This window comes from Heteronotia binoei, chromosome 18, assembly GCF_032191835.1.
Source record: "Heteronotia binoei isolate CCM8104 ecotype False Entrance Well chromosome 18, APGP_CSIRO_Hbin_v1, whole genome shotgun sequence".
NCBI classification, from domain to species: Eukaryota; Metazoa; Chordata; class Lepidosauria; order Squamata; family Gekkonidae; genus Heteronotia; species Heteronotia binoei.
This window is the reverse complement of record NC_083240.1, coordinates 27,397,395-27,410,312: the sequence shown is the minus strand read 5'-3', so window position 1 is coordinate 27,410,312 and position 12,918 is coordinate 27,397,395. Positions and strand designations below refer to the sequence as shown.

At 48.4% G+C, this 12,918-nt stretch overlaps 1 protein-coding gene across 2 annotated transcripts in view; it reads right to left on the bottom strand.

Moving 5' to 3' along the window:
- LOC132586770 (NADPH--cytochrome P450 reductase) overlaps nt 1–12,918 on the bottom strand; it is a 71,990-nt gene that overhangs the window by 13,562 nt on the left and 45,510 nt on the right. For both annotated transcript variants that reach the window (XM_060258863.1, XM_060258862.1), the window contains exons 3-10: nt 9,144–9,192; nt 7,676–7,804; nt 7,331–7,480; nt 6,294–6,418; nt 4,425–4,514; nt 3,338–3,436; nt 2,391–2,507; nt 1,889–2,007 (exon numbers count right to left, since the gene is read on the bottom strand). In XM_060258863.1, coding sequence (XP_060114846.1) covers nt 1,889–2,007; nt 2,391–2,507; nt 3,338–3,436; nt 4,425–4,514; nt 6,294–6,418; nt 7,331–7,480; nt 7,676–7,804; nt 9,144–9,192 — 878 coding nt within the window. The remainder of the gene's footprint in view (nt 1–1,888; nt 2,008–2,390; nt 2,508–3,337; nt 3,437–4,424; nt 4,515–6,293; nt 6,419–7,330; nt 7,481–7,675; nt 7,805–9,143; nt 9,193–12,918) is intronic.

Below are 12,918 nucleotides of genomic sequence, written 5' to 3'. Positions count from 1 at the left end.
GGTGCTTGGGGGGGCAATAGTGGGAGGGCTTCTGGTGTCCTGGCCCCACAAATGGATGACACCTGGGTTTTTTGGCCACTGTGTGACACAGAGTGTTGAACTGGATGGGCCATTGGCCTGACCCAACATGGCTTCTCTTATGTTCTTAAGACAATGAGTGTTATTATCCGTCCCCCTGCAAACCTCACACTTGGGTAATGACCAAGCTTAGAACCCACTTGAGGGATGATGGGAAAACTCTGTAGTCGTGTCAGACAACCAGTGGAGGGGGGGAGGCGCTGAGGGCAAGGCCAGTTTAGATCTCGGTCCCATGCCTTTAAGCTACTGCAGACTCAACCAGCTTTTTCAGATGAACAAACCAGGCTGAACGAAGCCCAGAAAAAATGTCCCATCACTGTGCTCTTGAATGACCAATGAAGGCAGAAGCAACATCTGGAAAGCAAGCAGAGACTTTGACGAATTGAGCAACCAGCCTGACTAGGACCAATTTCCCACTAGCCTTATGCCGCTCTCACTCTCCTCTTCTCTGCGGGGCTTCCAGTCGAATTTCATACCATCTGCCCTGGTGCTGCAACTCGCTCTGCCTCTTTCGTGCAGCAAGCAAGATCCTCTAAAAACTGTGCAAAAAAGGCAAAGCTAGTTGCAGCCCCGGGGCAGATAGTGTGAATTCTGACAGAAGTCCTGTCGAGAAGAGGAGCGTGAGAGCGGCATAAGGCTTGTGGGAAATCAGTCTAGCTGTGTACAAATATCTTCAAAATGGTGGGGAGGACACTGTTCCAGCCACACGCACACTGGAAGAGCTACTAAAGGGCAGGAAGGGTAAAAATTGCTCAGATGTGGAGACTTGTCTGTCTTTTTCCTGGGCAATTTGAAATCCCCAGACTAGATTTTATACTGACGGAAGGAACAGAGCTTTCCTACTACCCCACTGCAGTCAACAGATCCTGCTTGAAATCTGCTCCTGGGGAGACGCAAAAGGCACATGGAGGTCTACAGCAGGAATAAGGTTGCCAGGCATCTGGCACTGACTCAGACAAGGCAGTGTTCTCACTGGGAAAAATCCTGAAAAAATACCGGATATTTATATGTCTGGTATTTTTTCCATGTTTCCCCCCCCCCAAAACGGTCAGTCAAAACACTGGAATGTCCAGGGCAGCTGCCAGCACTGAGGCAGCCCAACTGCAAAGCAGCAGTTGCTACTTCTTCACGCTTGGAGTTGGGTGCTTCTGGTAGGGCAAAGAGCCTGCTTCCCATTGTTTGTCCTGGGAGAAGTGCAACGCCCAGCATGGAACAGCAGCCGCTGCTTCGGGCTGGGACTGGGAGCTCTGATACCAAAGCATGCACTGCACTCCACCCTATTGCTCTAAGATGAGAAGAGATTGGACTGATACCCCGCCCTTCACTCGGAGTCTCAGAGTGGCTTACAATCTCCTTCCCTTTCTCTCCCCACAACAGACACCCTGTGAAGTAGGTGGGTGGGGCTGAGAGAACTTTCCGAGAACTGCTCTTCAGAGAAGCTTTCAGAGAACTGCTCTTCAGAGAACAGCTCTGAGAGAGCTGTGACTGGCCCAGGGTCACCCAACAGCTGCATGTGGAAGAGTGGGGAATCAAACCTGGTTCTCCCCATTAGAGTCTGCACTCTTAACTACTACATGAAACTGGCTCTCAAAGAGCTAAGTAGGAATGGACAAAGTCTGGGAGGGTAGAGAAGTCTGGTATATCTTTTAAAAATATTTATCTAGCACCCCTAAAAGCAGAAAGGGGGAATTTCAGAAATTGCACCTCTTCTTCCATTAGCGGAAAAGTTAACCAGGATCCAGCCCAATAAATCCACCTCAGTGGCAAAGAAAAACTGTTTTTCTGACAGGTGGGAGGAAAAAATACTCACCGTCTAGATTGTTTAGGGAGATGACCGTATCTAGATCTACCCCGAGGATTTCACCAAGCTGGTTCACTAGCGAAGTCTCATTGGCTGGGTACACAGCAACGTGGTCTCCAGATTCATACCTAGGGGAGTGAGGAGAGAGAAACCAAGAAAGTAGCCACATGACCCATCTCTTGCTTTAGTTTAGAGCCTTCACCCGATCTAGTCACTCAGTCTGGAGGACTTTCGGGAAGCTGTGACTAAATTCAAACCATCTCTTTCTTGCCCAGAAAACTCTACAGGATCACTGTAAGTCATCTGTGACTTGAAAGCAAAAAAATATCCATTTTAGAGAAATTTACAGATATGACTGACCCTACCTAAAACAAGGAAGAGTAATAGCACAGAAGTGGAATCCTCACTTGGCAAATCACAGCTGTATGCTGGACTCCAGAGTCATGCAGCAAACTCAGCACAACCCACAGGAGAGAACTCTTGACTGTAACAGTCTCTGTGTCTGACTTACCGGATTTTGGAACCGGTAATGTCCAGCTCCAGATGCATGAAGTGCCTGTCTCCGCCTTGATTTAGCTTCCGATTCACTGCAACCGGGGCCAAGAAAGGGTTTTTGGCATCAAATGGCCTGGAAGGGGAAAAAACCAAGACTAGTTTGGATTGTTTCACAGGTTAGCTGTGGTTGGGACTGCAGTAGAACAGCTAGATACAAGTTCAGTAGCACCTTAGAGACCAACAAGATGTTCATGGCACAAGCTTTCTTTGGTCAGTGTTCCCTTCATCAAATGCGAGTCGAAATGGAGATCTCCAAGTCCTTATAGCCCAGTCATAAAGGGGAGAGAGGGATGTTGCAAAGAAGGAAGTCAGAACGCAGAGGTAAAATCTGCATTGTAATGAGCTTGATGAGGGCAGAGGGGAAATGCTAGGGGGGTAGAAAATAACCATCTGTAGGGAGGTAGAAACCCAGTGTCCTTATTCAGCCCTGAAGGGGGGGCGCATTTTCTGAACCTGTGAATGAAACTGAGTTCCACGATCTCACATTGTAATCTCCCCTTGCGGCTTCTCTCCATCTACATTTATTATCTGGTTGGGAGGGAGGGTCACTCAACACACGACATCAGGGATTTTTAAATTTGACATATGTGCTGGTGGACAATGCCTAATGTGTGCCCTTGCTAATAATCTCCCCAAATGCACAAATCCTTCTGTTTCTCTAGGCAGGGGTTGCGTGTGTTAAGTTACACATACAGTTTCTGAGGTTCCAGGTGTACATGCATTTTTCAAGTTCCTTTTTGGCAATGAGGACTAGAAACTGTGGACTTTTAAAAAAAAATCAAGATCCAGAACACACTCACAGTCATCACAGCAGTGAACTACGCTCTTCTGGACAGTCCCACCCTCCAGCTTCTCACCAAACCTGCACATGGAAGTCTTTCATTTTAAAAACCTCAAACTTACGGCTTCTGATTCTCATAGCTCTTGAGACGGCCCATTTCTCCTGTGTAAACCTTGTTCATGTTGATGTCTTCGTAGATGACCAGCTCATACTGACGGATGCTGTGGAAGAACGGGGGAGGGGCGGGGAAGAGAAGGTCACAACAAGGCCCAACTGGTGTCAAGGAGACAGCAGCATCCCACAGTTAAGAGTCTGGGATTGTTCTGAAAAGCTGCAAGGAGCAAGCAAAGCCTCCTGTGCATGGCGACACACCAGCTGGATTCGTGGCAAAACAACACTGCAAGGGAACATGAATAGAAGAGGCTTCGTTGAGGCTCTGGATACAGGCTTCATTCAGACTTCCTTTGGTCCTAGTGAGGCCGGCAGGCCCCAGGGAAGCCTGCCTAGGAGTTACTGGGAAAAGCCTACATTTCCCAGGATCCCCCTTGTCCCTCTGAATGGGTGGCAAGGTTTTGGAGGGAAACTGCCCCAGAGAGGAGTGGGGCCTGGGAGAAGAATATAAAAGGGCCAAGCCCAGGCAGGATGGGTTCTTTTCCTGGAAGGCTGAGCTGAAGGCTAGCTGTAGCCTAGAGAGCTTGCAGCAGGGAAAAGTTCTCTTACCCAAGGGGGTAAAGTGTTGGTTATTAGAGCAGGGACTGTATAAACAAACGCGTCAGGGCTTTTTGTTTATTTGCACCAACCTTTACTGTAGACATATTTCACTGTTTTACCCACTTATTATTTGAGCACTGTAAATAAACTGTTGTTGTTATACTCCTTGGGTGCTCACGCCTCCTTGGTCACAATTAGGAGGTATTTCTTAATAAGAAAGACAAGGGTAGTTGTGTGCTCTGGGCCCTCCATACAGACCTTTACCAGAGTGGTGGCAGCCAGTAGAAGGTCCTGCTAGGCCCAGCTGTGTGACAGCTTCAGACATGCTGGGGTTTGTACATGGCTCTTAATCCAAAACTTTCCCACAGGGTACTAAGCCTGCCCATTTACACAGAAGGAGCTGCCAGCATGTCCCCAGGGTCTAAATCAATTCTCTTTCCACTGGAATTGTGCGGCTTGCATGCAATGCTACTTCTGCCGCAAGCCCCCTGAACTCACCTGGTTTCATCTCCAGTGGCCTCCACGCCAAAGTGCTCACACACTGCTGGCCAGAACTGCTCGCGCCACGTGATAAAATCCTCTTCCAAGCTGCCGGAGGGTAGAAGAAAAAACATGACCCAGGGAACTAAAACAGGGGGCCCCAGTGCAGCGCCCTTGGGGCCCGCCAACACCTTTCTTGGTGCCCGCCAAGTGTTCTTAGGAAGTGAGCGGGAGCAGGTGGCTCTTGTCTAGCATTGGCTGTGTAGATTTCTTAAAATGTGACTTAGGCAGCAGCTGCCAACACAACACCAGGATCTTTGCTGTGTGGCTGAAGGTGCCCAACACACTGGGTCACAATTCCAAAGGTGCCCATGAGCTCAAAAAGGCTGAGGACAGCTGAATTAAAACAGGGGTGGCCAAACCTGCTTAGTGTAAGAGCCACATAGAATAAATGTCAGATGTTTGAGAGCCGCAAGGCATGAACGTCAGATGTCGGAAGGAGGAAGGAAAATAGATGGGAAGAGGAAGGAGGGAGGGAGAGGTGGAAAGAAAGCAACTTTAACTTTTTAAAATGCGTTCCCCAAGCAACTGGCTGGCTTGGTGAAGCAATTTGAAGAGAGAAATGCCTTCTCCAAGCTGGCCAACGAGGCAGTAGGCGCTTAAGAGAGCCACACAATATGTGCGAAAGATCCACATGCGGCTCCCGAGTTTGGTCACCCTTGAACTAAAAGATCATTCCCTGCCTAGAAAGGATCTTCTTCTATGGTCAACAGGGTTTGGGGAGGGAGGGGGGTGAGGCAGGACAAAATTCAGCAACAAGCGCAAACCACAAGAGGAACTGTGATGCTCCCCAGCACCGCCAGCAATCTTCCAGCACTGCCACTCCAGATACGCCAGCTCTGCTTTAATTGCCTTCTAATTCCTGCCATTTGCATGGCATTATCCAACCACCCCAAATATTACAGCCTGTGTGCAAACGCCCAGAGAAGCACCCAGCCCCTGCCTCTGCCTTGCGAAAACCCAGTGAGTTTTTCTGACGGCCTGCTCCCATTCCCGATCTTCCCCCCGACCCCGCCCCTCCCATTCAGACTGTTACAGAAGGCAGCACTTGCAATGCAGGGAGCTCCCATTGTGTTCAAGCTTTGCCTCTTATCTAATCCACCCTATTCTGCCAAGGGAGGGAGGGAGGAGTGGAGCGCACACGTTTGGGTCAGTGGGTTAGCGGGCTCTGGCTCGCCCGATTGGACAGGCCTCTTCTCTCCTTCCTGGGCTGCTGGGCAGAGGGCGCCTGGATCAGCCAACGGCTCCGTTCACAGGCTTACATAAGTGGGCACATTTGGCAAGCTGGCCAGTGGCTTTCTACAGGCTCCTGTGCTGACAGGTATCTTCCTTGGCCTGGCTGGACTCAGGGAGGCAAAGCCAAAAAGATTCTACCTACTCCATGTGAACAGCCAGCCATCTTCCTAGCAGCCCAGTCAAGAGCCCAGCACAAAGGAAACTGGCTGCACAGCTCTTTATGGCTGCCAACTCCAGGTTGAGCAATCCCTGGAGATCTGGGGGAAGACCCAGGGAAGGGCCTGCGTTTGGGGAAAGGAGGGATCTCAGCAAGTCCATCCAGTAAACATTCTCCCCCAACTACTTGACCGGATAAGAGTCCTGGATGGGCTGATTTTGAACTTGGGCCTTATGTTTGACATGTCGCCGAATTGAACCTACTCCTAATATATGCTGTAACTAATACTGAATCTTGTCGACCTGAGACCCACAATTAAGAAAGCACTGCTGTAAGTTATACGTTGAAACTCTGAAACAGGAAAGCGATGCTAGGCTCGCCACTAGCTTGGCCTGCCAGCCAACCAGTGACCACCGATCCACACAGTCACTCACTTCCCATCGTCGTCTCCCAGGCCAAGCTCAAAGATCCGCTGGGCGCCAAGCTCTTCCAGTCGCTTGTCCACGTATTTCCCCATGGCGTTGAAATGTTCATATGTTTTATTCCCAAGTCCAAATACCTGGAAGGCAACAAAGTGGTTTGTGGATTCAGATGCAGCCAGTTAGCCAAGAAGCAAAAATTCACATCCAAGCTGCCATGAGACATTGAGCTATAAACAGTAATTCACAGCCTGAGAGCCAGCCTGGTACAGTGGTTAGAACATCAGACTAGGCTAGGGGAGATCTACATTTGAAGACCTGCTTGGCCATGGAAGCTTGCTGGGTGACCTTGGGCCAGTCACACACTCTCAGCCTAACCTGCTTCACAGGGTTGTTGTGAGGATAAAATGGGGGGGGGGCAGAATAATGGAAGGCAGTTTGGGTCCCTGTCTGCACAGAAAGGCAGGGTAGGAATGAACCAAATTCACAAACAAACTGGATTTCCCCCTGTGTGCACAAGGCAACTGTGAACAACTGCTGCCAGGTCATGAAAGTGTAAAATCCCAACAATGCATGCATGCAGCCTCAGCTTGCAACCTGGCCTTCAGTCGAATATGACTCAGCCGGTCTGGTGGCTATCCATGGGAGAAAGAAAGGCCTGATGCACATCACATCAGGGGCAGCTGACAGAAAGCAGGTGGCATCCTGGCATAAGTGACATCCCTCAAGTCCCATTAGGAATGGGCTGGGGAGGCCAGACCAGATTTGGAAGGGAGAACGCAGGCCAAATGCTTCTCGAATCAGCCAGCTAGAGAGCAGTATGCAGGGAGAGGCAACTTCGTTTAACTTTTGTGAACAGCAAAGCAAGGTACTGTACTGATTTTGCAGAGGTTTAGTGCCCAGAATCTGATGCCCTGAATCCTGCCTTCCAACCTCGCCTCTCCATCCCCCTGCCAGGCAACCACATTCGAGCGAGATGTGTACCATCCAAAATGCTCCACAGTCATGTCCTTAAGGCAAGCGCAGCCAAATGCAGCTAGCAAGGCACTTACTGCGAATTTGACACCAGACAGGTTGGCATCTGTTTCCTGCAACCAATCATAGAAGTCTTGGGCATTGTCTGTTGGGTCTCCTTCTCCGTAGGTGGCCATGCAGAAAACGGTCAGTGACTTCTCAATCTCGGTGAGACGACTCAGGTCGGACTAGGAAAGAGGGGAATTGAAAAGGGCATCAGCCCCCTAGGTGCACTGCAGTTCCTTTCCATTCCGAAATATCAGTTCAGTGGCCAGCTCTGAGCCGGCCTTCTATTTCTCGGTCCCCCACCAGCTTACATGAAAGGACTTGCTTCCAAGGCAGGTCCATCCTCAAGGCAAGAGGTGAAATTGCTAGGAACATACCAAGTCATACTCCTCGGGGTCGGCAGACATGCCCCGCATGCCGTACCGGTGGGCATCTTTGGCCAGGCGGTTGGCAAATTCTTCAGCAGTCCCCGTTTGGGAGCCATAGAACACCACAATATTTCTTCCCTAGAACAGGAGTGAAAAGACAATGAAAACAAGAATTTGAAACATGTCTAAAAACATGTGCAGTGGAATCGCTCATCCACATTCAGACTGATACGGGAGGTCGTAACACCAAGGCTCTTTCCTTATCCATCCTAGAACAGGCTCATCTGCATACAATAGCAGATGGACACCCAAGTTGTCCCTAGACTGTATCACTGCTGACTGCAGGTGGGAAATAGCATAACTGGAAGGGGGGGGGGGACGGCTGAACCTAAAAAACAGCCCATAAAGGAAAATTAGCCTAACTATTTCTCTGGCATGCTAGATTTCTATATGCTAGGCCTATGACTGAGGCAGACGGACATCCTTATCCTATTACACCCTTTGAACTGGCCTCCTTGCACTGATTGCTAAAAATCTATACAGCCGACATCTTAAGACATCTAGATTGGGACAAGTATGCCTTAATTGATCTGTCCACACCATCCATGCTGCCTTAAACTAACTTGAGCTATGGCTTAACTGTTTCTAATCTGTTTTAAAGGTAGTCCCCTGTGCAAGCAGCAGTCGTTTCCGACTCTGGGATGATGTCGCATCACGACGTTTTCACGGCAGGCTTTTTACGGGGTGGTTTGCCATTGCCTTCCCCAGTCACCTACGCTTTCCCTCCAGCAAGCTGGGGACTCATTTTACCGACCTCAGAAGGATGGAAGGCTGAGTCAACCTGGAGCCAGCTACCTGAACCCAGCTTCCGCTGGAATCGAACTCAGGTCGTGAGCAGAGAGTTTGACTGCAGTACTGCAGCTTTACCACTCTGCGCCCCAGAGCTCTTAATCTGTTTTAGCTGTCTGATTTTATTACTTATCTGTTAGATTGTCTATTGTTAGTTTTAATTGTTTTATTATGTTGGAAGCCGTCCTGAGCCCACTATGGGAAAGGGCAACCTATAAATCTACAGAAATAAATAAATAAATGCAGTGATTTAAAAAAACAAAACCCTGCACTGCAGGGGAGTGTATGTTTGAAATGCAAAAACTGTGCTTTAACCCTGAAACTTTTAACACTCCAAGGCCACCTCATTTTTTTTATGAATGGCTCTCCCAAAACTGTATCCTGGTGCCAGTTAAGCAGCCCCTCAAAGTGGTTTCTATTGCCATTTTATAGACTCAATTGACATTACTGATTTTAATGCATTTATAAGGTATGTATCGTAAATGTACTGTAAACCGATTCAGGCATACGGTTAAAGAAAACGTGGCTAATATCCAACCACTCACTCCAACACAAGGGAGAACCAGGCCTGAAAGCGATCCCCACCCCCCGCCCCAATGCCAGCCAGGTAAAAGAACAGAGTCTGTACCGTCTTCTTCATTTTGTCAATAAAGCTGCCCTCACTGGTTGATGGTGTTCTGCAAGACAAAAAGTGGAAGAATCACATCCACATCAGTTATTTCTATTTTACCTTTTAAAAAAATGCAAAGTGCCAGACAGTCATTTACCTGGTCTCCCCCATCGCCACTATACAAAGTTAGAGCAGACTCAAACAGCCACTCACCTGGACAGCTGCAGCATACACAGACACGGAGTTCATAGCTTTCAGGAGGGCTTTTTTTGTAGCAGGAACTCCTTTGTACATTAGGCCACACCCTGCTGATGTAGCCAATCCTTCTAGAGCTTACAGGGCCCTTAGTGAAGGGCCTACTGTAAGCTCTTGGATGACTGGCTACATCAGGGGTCTGTAGCCTAATATGCAAATGAATTCCTGCTACAAAAAAGCCCTGGCTTTCAGGATGAATCAATTGGGTTCTCTAAACCCACTGACATTCTGAAAGCTATGAACTCCATATCTGTGTATGAAAAAATGGAAATCGGGGTGAGCAGTGGAGGTTTTTGAGTGTGATGTTTGTGAGTATGGTGATCTGGATATGTAGGCGTAGCATGATTAATACATTGATGTTTTTGCTCTTTAGTTCCGTTTAACAGCCTGAAAACCGAGAAAGATATTAATTGAGATGTCATGGAATATCTGGAATGGGCGTCTTGCGAAGGCTGAACGAACTCTTTGTCCTTTGCTGTAAAATTGTGGACTTACTGCTTATTTGTATTAAGAAAGAAAGTTATTGGGGGAGGCAATGGAAATATGAGAAGTATTTGAACAATTGGCATATTGTTACAAAATCTGATGAATATTGTTAATGACTTCTATATATATGTTTGAATTTTGCTACTGAATATAGTTGTGTATGATTGAAATCAAGGAAAATTTGAAAAGTGTTTGTACGATATTCAGAGGTTTACTGCCTCTGAACATGGAGGTTCCCTTTAGTCGCCATTCCTAGGAGCCACTGACAGACCTCTCCTCCATGAGTCTGATCCCCCTTTAAAGCTATGCCTGGAGCCAACGCGACATCCCCAGGCAGGGAATCCCACGCTTTAATCGCTCTGTGTAAAGAAATATTTCCGTTTGTCTGCCCACCAGCTTCATTAAATGCCCTCCGTTTCTAATATTTCAGAAGAAGGCGGAAAGCTTCTTTTGGTCCGCTCTCTCCATCCCATGTATAATTTTACAAACCTCTTATCCCATTCCACCCCTTCCCCCTTGCTCTAGCAAGTTCCTCTTGACCAGACCAGGGTAAAAACAAGACTACCCTGAAGGAGCTCTGGCCCAAATCGGAGCCGAGTTCTCATATGAACATATGGAGCTGCCCTCTACTGAATCAGGCCCTTGGTCCATCAAAGTCAGTATTGTCTACTCAGACTGGCAGCGGCTCTCCAGGGTCTCAAGCGGAGGTTTCCCACGCCTATTTCCCTGGATTCTTTTTAGTTGGAGATGCCAGGGATTGAACCTGGGACCTTCCTAATTAACAAGCAGATGCTCTACCACTGAGCCACCATCCCTCACCAGCCTCCTCTGGCCTCCTGACCAAGGAAGCGAGAGCTTGTCGAAGGCAAGCAGGTCAAAACCTTCAAAATCCCCCTTTGGATGGAACAGGCTGCTTGCAAAGCGCTTTTTCGGCGAGCACAGACGAAGGACAAGCCGCATGACGGCTCTCCGAAAGCTGGCCTTCAGCTGTAACACATCTGGCAGCAGGGAAAGGAACGAATCTGGCAGCAAGGCCTGGAGAGCCAGGAGGAGGGTGAACGGCTTCATTGGGTCCCATTTCAAAAGACAAAACAGGCGGTGAGCCAATCTCTTCCCCCCTCCCCTTCTTCTAATTGGCTAAAATGCAGCAGTGGAGCAAAGACAAGGGCTGGGCGATCCAGGCCTCCGTTACAATGGAAGAAGAATGTGTGGTCAGGTTTCCAGCAGGGAGAAGGAAGAAAACAAAAAACTGGGCCAACTATGGATTTAAAGGCAGGGGGGAACACATTAAGCTAGGCGGAGCCAGGGCCAGAACTTAATAAAGATGGGTGGAGCCTGGCTGGAAAGAGGAGGAGCCAGGGTATAATTTTTGTAGACTGAAGGCATTGTGGGTGTATAAAAAGAGAATGCAGTGTTATGAAGGACTTGGGTATTTAAGAAGGCATTTCAGGAAAGGCTGCTCCAGTTTTACAAACTGTTAGCAAAGACCAGGAAATGTATCCATGGCAGAGAAACCATGTGCAGAAACATAACCACTCTGCATTATACCTACACACTACGAAGTTTGTAGCCTTAGCTTGACCGTAATTCTATCTGCTCTTTCTTCACTTTGTATATATAACCCACAGCAGATTTCTTGAATGCGCCGAAGAGACCTAAGCCATGTACACATACATAACAGCACTGAAACCCACTGCTAGAAAGCTTTGGCCTCTATGCCTTGCTGGTTAGCCCTTCAGGGCAACTGGCTGGTCTCTGTAAAACTAAATGGACTGCTGGTCTGATCCAGCAGGGCTCTTCTTGTGTTCACAACTAGAAGGGGTTCCAAGAAGTATAGCTTCCTAGAGAAACTGATCAACTCCACTGCCTCTGTTAGGGCCCACTGCAATCAAGGAAGATCTCACATGTACCTTCCTGGGGCCCTGCTTCTTCTAGAAGTGCTGTCCTAGCGAATGGAAGACGACCCTCCCCTTCTTGAGTGCTGTGGAGCATACTCCTTGGCAGTGGCCAAGGTGGAAGGCTGACCACAACCTGCCAAGCAAGTGCTGGCAGACCACCTGCTTGGCCCCATTCAGCAAGATGCTAGTGAAGCAGAAGACATGCTCAGTGCAGATTAGTTATGCAAGAATTCAAGACGTCTTGCATGCTTTCTCTTGCTTTGTAGATTTGAATATGGTGGTGGAACATGGAGATTATGGTCCATTCCCACCCCCCCTCCCAAAAAAAAACCTGTTGCCAACCCTCCCCCCCAGGCATTTTTTGTGGTTTAGGGGGACATATCGGTGAAGGGTTCCTAGCCTTCCGCCTGTGGCATAAACACAGAGGCCAACATGGCTGGAGTCACAAATTTGCCCCTCCAGAGCTCCTCTCCAAATGTAAGAGATTTCACTTCATTTCCTAGCAGCCTTGGTTTTCTGCTCGGTTGATTTCGAGGGTCAGGATGTTCCACCCACCTAGACCATCGACTCCTACCTTTGTGCTAGTTAAAAGCCCATGATACGTACTCCCACCTCCCCTCTCCAAACCTCAAGAGTCTCTCTCCTGATCAATATTACCGACATCACTATCAACATAGATGTTCTTGAAACGTGGCCCGTCCATGCCTCCTCGGTTCCTAACCAAGTTGCACTGACACAAATTAGAATGCACCCACCACCACCACCAAGTAATAGCCTGTGTATTACATTCGGGTCCCCAATCACAGAATCATAGAATTGGAAAGGACCTCATCTAGCCCAATAGCAGCACGGCAACCCTCCCTGGACACTGGGAGCAAACCACAAATGATGGTGACTCCCCTCCTGCCCTGCCTGTGAGTTTCTTGGGGGCTCAAACAACCAAATAAAATCCATGGGACAGGTAATTCTTTAGGAAGGAGTACCTGCAGAGGCTGAGAAACAGTGTACCCCCCAGCACACACACACACACTTGTGAGCAGTGTTCCCCCTAAGCTGAGTTAGTATGAGTTAACTCACAGATTTTTAGCCTCCAGTTCACACATTTTTGACTCAATGCACAGCAGACTCAATGCACATTTTTGACTCAATGCACA